Source organism: Xiphias gladius, chromosome 23 (assembly GCF_016859285.1).
Source record: "Xiphias gladius isolate SHS-SW01 ecotype Sanya breed wild chromosome 23, ASM1685928v1, whole genome shotgun sequence".
Lineage (NCBI taxonomy): Eukaryota > Metazoa > Chordata > Actinopteri > Istiophoriformes > Xiphiidae > Xiphias > Xiphias gladius.
The window spans coordinates 20482296-20489500 of record NC_053422.1 but is presented as its reverse complement, the minus strand read 5'-3'; the positions used below and the strand labels follow the sequence as shown (position 1 = coordinate 20489500).

Here is a 7205-nt window from a genome sequence, read left to right as displayed (position 1 = left end):
CCTGATGCATTCAGATAGCTTATAGGTTTTTTTTATATTCCACTCACTAATAAACATAAAGGACACATCAGTGTGGACATTACATGCAACATATACATAATTTATTTCAATATAAATATTACATTATACACACTTTTGCTTTTTCATAAATACCACAGGATACCACATGTTGTAACAGGCTCCGTTACCTTAACAAACAGTGAAAAAAACTTGTGCGAAAACAGCTTGCAAACATTTAGTAAACATACAGCTGAGTGATGACTTTTTCACTCTGGCCATGAAAAGAAGTTCACATATGGTAGGTTTACTTGTCATATGACAGGTGAAGCAGTATTTAGCTTTTGTAGAAAATTCACATTTACATACATCAATTACCAGAATATCTGCAGTGACCATTTCTCATGACTCTTCATTTCTGCTCACAAACAGGAAAAGGAACTTCCACAAAAATATTATGGTACAAGTTCAAAGGCATACTCTTCAGCCATTATTTATTTATAGTTCATAAACTCAAACGTGGATTCAACTGTTCAAAATTCTACAAATGTTTCATGAAAGTGCTATACAGTGCTGCTGTAGGTAGGTGAATGACCTAATCTAAATCACGAGCGAACTGTTCTTGTTCAATAGGAAGAGTAGTGGATCAGTGAGGACGGCGTTAACATTAGCCCACCTGAGCCTTGATCATATCAAAATGTTTCAATCCATGACATGGAATATATTCCTTTACACTTAAAATATATGTGCCCCATTTTAATATACCCTCTAAGACTTGTTGGTAACCCAGAATCCACTTTTTAAAAAAACTTTTTATTTTAGCAGACCAGTGGTAATCTGGGGCTAGACTTTGTTGGGAGAACTGACTGACATTGTCTGCATCGGTAGGCAATTGAATATGGTTCCCAACCATCAGCTGTACTTGGAATGTTGTAGTGTCAGCTAATCATTCAAGACACAATGGGCATAACTGTGTGGTGTCCCCCAGCAAGAGGAAGCGAAGACATGAATTTGCATTCCTTATTATACAAGCGTATTGATGAAAGACTAACCATTAATACGTCGGAAACAGCTGAGGTGCAAGGAAAGGCCACTGCCAGGAGGGAGCAGTGTGGATATATAGTTCACAACCTATTCCACTCAGACTAAAACAGATCACTTTGAAAAGAAATGTCACCAAAATCCACAAACACATCACCATAAATATATAGCAGACATGCAAACCATCATTTTGTCTAAAAATAACAGATGGTTTAAATAAAGACCTTTTTAAATCCAGCAGTGACTCATTTATATATTGTCAATGCCTCCGTTAATTCTGAGTGAATAAATATCTTGATTATCCTGATCTGTTTTGTGCTTTGTGCATGCTCTGCAGTGAAAATGCTGGGGGGAAAAACCCTGGAGAACATTTGTAATGACATTCAACCCCTGCATTTACTTTGCTGTAAATCCATGAAAAAGAAAAACAGAAAAAAGATCAACATACTGGAAGGCCTGTTTTTCACATGGCAAACACTGACGTATGATGACACTGTATTTACGTCCGTTCCTAAGGTCTGTGACAACAGCGCTGACTAAACCTAGTGATACAGTACATAGAGATTTCTCTGAGGGAACAAAGTTCACAGTTTTGACGGCGTCAGCTGACCTTATTCCAGAGGCAACGCCACATGCACTAAAACACAGGTCACTAACACCGATTTAGACCGGCAGAGAACACCTGCTCCCCCTGCTGCCTTCATTGGCCACATTTAGCATGCTGTCACTTTGATCAGAACATACCAGAGATCGGCAAAATGACTGGGAAAAAGGGATTACATCTGTGCAACACCTCCATTACTCCTCTTGAGAGTAATGATGTTGCAAGGTATTCAGTGTGGGAAAAGTGGGATGAAATGTCCAATGAAAGCCCTAATTGCTACATGCTCATTCTCCATTGATGCTTGCATAAGTCAAAAAGGGATATTCCCAGGAGCCTGTGATTTTAAGACAGCGATAAGATAGAAAGTCTTATCACGATCTGTAAATTGGGAAATGTATACTTCGTAATCTATGTCTGTGTTGTTTTTAGTCAGGCCCTATCTGATTCTCCAGCTAAACAGCTGGGTTAATGGATTTATTCGTGTTTATTGGGCTGGGCTCAGCTGGATTGGGGCATTTCCTGAAGACTGTACAGCAAGACGCGTCTACAGGAGACTGACTAAAACTGACTGAAACAACTGGAACAGCTGAGACACTGCCCAGTGTCTTATTCAAATATTAAACTGATTTCGTAAAGATCCAGACATCCGTTTACAGTGAGGAGACTCTGGGAAATGTCAGGGAGCACTGACAAAGGTGCACTGTTTTTCTGTTTTTCTCATCTCTGTTTAATGGCCTGACTAGTCACCACCACCGCATCTCGGGCCTGGAACTTTGTTATCACTTGGCTGTTTCAACGCACTGTTTATTATTGTGTTTGGTTTGAACCCTTGTGCCATGGCTAAGGAAACTTCTCTGGTTTCAGTAAACCTTGTACATGCTGAAACACAGCAACCACAAAATTATAAAAACAAACAGGGTTTGTGCAACAAAAGGAACAACTGTTACTGCTACTGGCACATAGAGGGGACAGGAAAGACTAATAGTTTGCCTTACACGTATATACTATATAATGTACCAAACAGTGGTTTACAAGACACGCAGTAGCAAATGTTCAAAAGAAAATTGCATCGGAATTTATAAATATAATAGCTGAAAAAGTTCAATATCCAGGATTAACCTCATTTAACATCATGTTATTTGCTTCACACTAAAAAATATTAGATATCTTTAGGCCTATGATAATGAAATCTGGCCAATACAACTTATACAAACTTGCAAGTTTTATCATCTGACGCACACAGAATGGCCCCAGAAGTTTCTCAGCTTGCACCAGTGAAATGTAGATAACTGTGAACATTGATATCTCTGGTGCTGCCTGCTGGCAAAGGAAACTCCCATGCAACAGGCTGTAAAACACTAGAGCCGGGAGCAGGGCCTCACAACATTGCTGAGCAGTGAGGAGAGAGAGAGACAGGTTCTGCCACACCTGTTGTTGATCATCTTTCAGACTCAGACATTCCATTAAAAAAAACAAAAAAAACAAATTGAAACCAAAAATGAAACCAAATTATTATTTTGGTTGAACTGGAATGTATTTCTTCAAAATAAAGCACCAAAGAAGCATTACATTTGATCCTTAATGTCCATTTTCTGATGGAAATGTGGTCTCATCCAGAGCCAGATAATTAACAATTATTTAATCCACAGACCATTTGGTTGAGTACAGCTGGGTGTAAACCCTGTGGACAGTGAGTTGTTTTAAATAGTTTAGATCGTCAGTTAAGAGAGAAATATTTTAAAAGATGTGATGAGGTAGATGTAAAATCAATACAATAAATGTAACAAAAGGAAAAGTGATCTACCTGCACTATGTTTTAACTGTGTTTGAAGAGGAAAAAAATACTTTCCGCAGCTGAACATGATTGCAACTGTTTCTTTAAAGCAGTCTCCGGATACTCTGCCAGTCAGTTCGACTGGCCTTACCTTCATTAGTCAATTGGAAAAAAGCTTATGAAAGCAGTGTAGACATGTCTGGTTCGCCCTGTTGACAGAAGTCTCAGAGCTCCAAGTTTAAAGGACAGTCGTAACATTTGTTTGGCCTTTGCTGCAGTTGCCGTTAGGGTCCGCCGCTCTGTCCACAAGACTGCAGACCCCCGCCGCTCGTTTCCCCAGGCACCCTTCAGTGGCGTCACTGTCTTCTGAGCTGCCCTTACTCCTCCCTTGTTGCTCGCTCTGCCAGCTGTGCCTGCTGTAGATGTATCCATTCACAGGCCCTGGGTTGCTCAGGCGGTTCCTCTTCATGCAGAGGATTTCCTTGAATGCATACCTGAACTCAGGACTCCGGCAGTAAATGAGTGGGTTGAAGGCAGAGTTTGCGTAACCTATCCAGTTGAGTATCCTGAAGGTGAGGTCAATGTCCTCCACCTTCCATATGGCCACCACCACATTGAGCAGAAAGAAGGGCAACCAGCACAGAGTGAAGATTCCCATGATGATGCCCAGTGTCTTTAGGGCCTTGTGTTCCCGCAGGCAAAACTTAGCCCTCTTGTGGGCACGCCCATTATTTGCCTCCAGAGATTTGAGGGTGCTGTTGTCACTGCTATGAAAACGTCCAACACTTTGGTCAATCTTCTTCAGCTGGCGCTTGGCCTCCTGGAAAACACGGCTGTAGACAAAAACCATGATGACCAAAGGGATGTAGAAGGAGATGATAGAGGAGGTGATGGCATAAGCCATGTTGGTGTAGAACTCGCAGCAGTTACTGTCCTCAATGCAATCCTTAGCTTCCTTACCATCTGATATCCACCACTTCATGTGGATGGGCAGGAAAGATATCAAAGCGGCAATCACCCACACCAGCACAACCACAATGCGAGCCTTGCACTTGGTTAGCATTGACTGGTAGCGGAAGGGAGAAGTGATGGCTAAATAACGATCTATAGCTATAACACACAGGGTCTCGATGCTTGCAGTCACGCAGAGCACATCAGTCGCAGTCCAGAACTCACACCAGAAACTACCAAAATGCCATGTCTTAAAAATGATGTAACAGGCACCGAAAGGAACCACAATGAGACCCATGACCAGGTCAGCACAGGCCAAGGATGTGATGAAACAGTTGGTGACATTTTGGAGACGCTGGAAGCGAGCGATTGCTGTAATGACCAAGATGTTGCCAAAGACAATACACAGGACAAGTAAGGACATTATCATGCCCAGCAGGATCATTGTTGCCTCACTGTAACCCTCCTCATGCTTAGCTGGGTCTGATGATGAGTTGACCATCTTGGCACTCACATTGACGTACACTGGGGGGGTTGTGCTCCCCATCTGAAGAGACCATATGTAGATAACAAACACATACACACACACACACACACACACACACACACACACACACACACACACACACACACACACACACACACACACACACACACAGGTAAAGATTTAAGTTGAGGACAATTTAAATCTAAAAAATGGCCTGATAAAAACAGAAAGAAAATCAACACTGTTCATAGAACTCTTATGTGCATATTAAAATAGTACAAAAAAATGCACTGATCTGTGTGTTGTTGGTTTTATTTAAAAAAAAAAAAAGGATAACAAAAATTACAGCACCAACACCACAAAACAAACCCATTACATCCTGTTAGGCTACAGCAAGCACAGCTTTACAAACACATGTCAAACAAGCCAACCAAAAATAAAAGTACAAACCTCCACAGGTAGCTGCTTGTTTCCTGCCTCCCATATAAAGTAGAAATGTGACTGCTCAGGTAGTTCCTATAACATATTCAGTGTCACATGTCCTTCTTTCTACTTTCTGTTTTTCTTAATCTCTGTGTGCCTCACTCACTCAGTGCCTCGGCTGAGCAGTGTTTCTTCTAATGTGTCTCCCAGGCTATTTGTCAGAGCCCTTATAACTTGCAGTGATGACATCATGGTCAGTGCTCAGCCAATCACGCAGCCAGCCTGTGGAGGGTGCTGAGAGCGCCCAAGAGTTTGAACACATTGTCCCTGTAGCCTCTGCTGCAGGGCTGCATGAGACAAAAGCTGCCAAACCAAGCAAAGTCTTTTTCTGACTTCTGATTCTACATGTTTTAAAAATGGGAAAAAATTTGTTCAAAAGTCCTGCATATATGCACAAATTTTAGAATGCATGTATAATGTTAAAAAGTTGAGATAAAACATCTAGTTCAGTTGTGCAGTCCAAGCACTGAGGGGGTTTTACAGCTCTTGCCTGTAAGTTTGGATCATATTAAAAACAGGTGAAGCTTTCTGTTACTGTGAGTAAGTGAGGAGAAAGTTGGATGCATAAGGGATCCAACTGGCAAGTTAAACACACTTCAGTCTATAATCTATGATTTACTGGGAAGCCCAACTATTACCATTCCCATTGGCCTGACAAAACCTCATGTGTTGGTATGGTGTGTTTTTTCTGTCATGATGTTTTACTTGTTTAATACAAATAAAACTCCAGCATACATAAAAACTGAGAGCTGTTGAGCCTTTGCAGATGTTGTGGATGAAATCAAAAACAGTTGTGTTTAGGTAATACTACAAGGATAAATACCTGTAACACACATACTGCATCAAAATAGAAAGAAGTTTAGGACGTGACAGGATTCAGGACTATTTGGAGTTTTGTAAAGCTTACAAAGCCCTTGCAAAGTCTCTAAAACTCAGCTATTCATTGGAAGGTTTTTGTTTATGTATCTGGAATCCTATTCAGATTCGTAGACCGGATGAACTGTATCATCTGTGTATTTGGTAAACTAACATAGAGCCTTGTGTAGGAACCGAATCGCTGCCAGTGACATATGAGAAAGGCAGGGCGACGATAACATATCAGCCGCTGTGTGATGTAAATGTTTTTTCTCTGAATCATTTTGTGCTTTAGCACTGCTTGTATTGAGTCAACAAGATGTCTCCCCACTAAATAACCATCACTATGAGTATGTCTAGTCATACATTTTTGTATAATATCATAAGCTGGGTGTGTATTAAAATATTAGGAAGTTAAGAACAACATCATTCTATTCAAAACGGGATAACTTCCAGACCATTTGGACTGGGGAAATCACTGGAGAGTGAACCTGCCTGTGGAAAGAGTTCTGACACCATGCAACCCTACAAAATCTAACAGGCATGTGCTATAGATGAAGAATTCAATATTTACTGCATTTCTGTCCTTGTCATGGGCTCAACTTTCTTTGTCTTTGGGTGGCTCCATTCAGAATTTAGTCCCTGTCACGCTAACACTAGATTACTGCACTAAAATGATTAATAGTCAAACATCTGTCATCAATAGATAAGAGTATGTTTTCTGGGCATTTTTTGTATGTGAAAATCTCTTCTCCTTGATAATAATCACGAGTTGAGGCAATTTAGCTGAAATACAGTTTGTGCGAGGTCAAGCTGGGTTTGTGAATAATATTGCCATTATGATACAGAAAGAATCATACACAGGCCTTTGAGATAAGTAGGTGTTGTTAGTTCTCTGTGGGTGCTTGCAAGTGTGCTTGTGGGTGTGTGTGTGTGTGTGTGTGTGTGTCCGTATGCGTGTAGGTCTGTGCTAACTAAAGGAAGTGTTGATAATTTCCAGAGCTTTGACTTTC

The 7205-nt window shown here is 40.8% G+C and overlaps 2 protein-coding genes across 2 annotated transcripts in view; one reads left to right on the top strand and one right to left on the bottom strand.

The window, feature by feature from the left end:
- The window catches only part of sh3tc2 (SH3 domain and tetratricopeptide repeats 2), a 15973-nt gene extending 14967 nt beyond the window's left edge, over positions 1-1006 (top strand). Inside the window, exon 16 of the mRNA XM_040120609.1 lies at positions 986-1006. Within this exon, the coding sequence (XP_039976543.1) occupies positions 986-1006 (21 nt within the window). The remainder of the gene's footprint in view (positions 1-985) is intronic.
- On the bottom strand, positions 7-5462 carry adrb2a (adrenoceptor beta 2, surface a). The gene is made up of 2 exons (XM_040120382.1): positions 5305-5462; positions 7-4914 (listed from the first exon to the last, which is right to left on the bottom strand). Exon 2 carries the CDS (start codon positions 4912-4914, stop codon positions 3655-3657), a length of 1260 nt encoding a protein of 419 aa, XP_039976316.1. The 5' UTR covers positions 5305-5462; the 3' UTR covers positions 7-3654.
- Between the last annotated feature and the right edge of the window lie 1743 nt (positions 5463-7205).

Excerpts from the sequence above, each read along its gene's own strand:
- adrb2a (XM_040120382.1), bottom strand. The coding sequence starts at position 4,914 with ATGGGGAGCACAACCCCCCCAGTGTACGTCAATGTGAGTGCCAAGATG.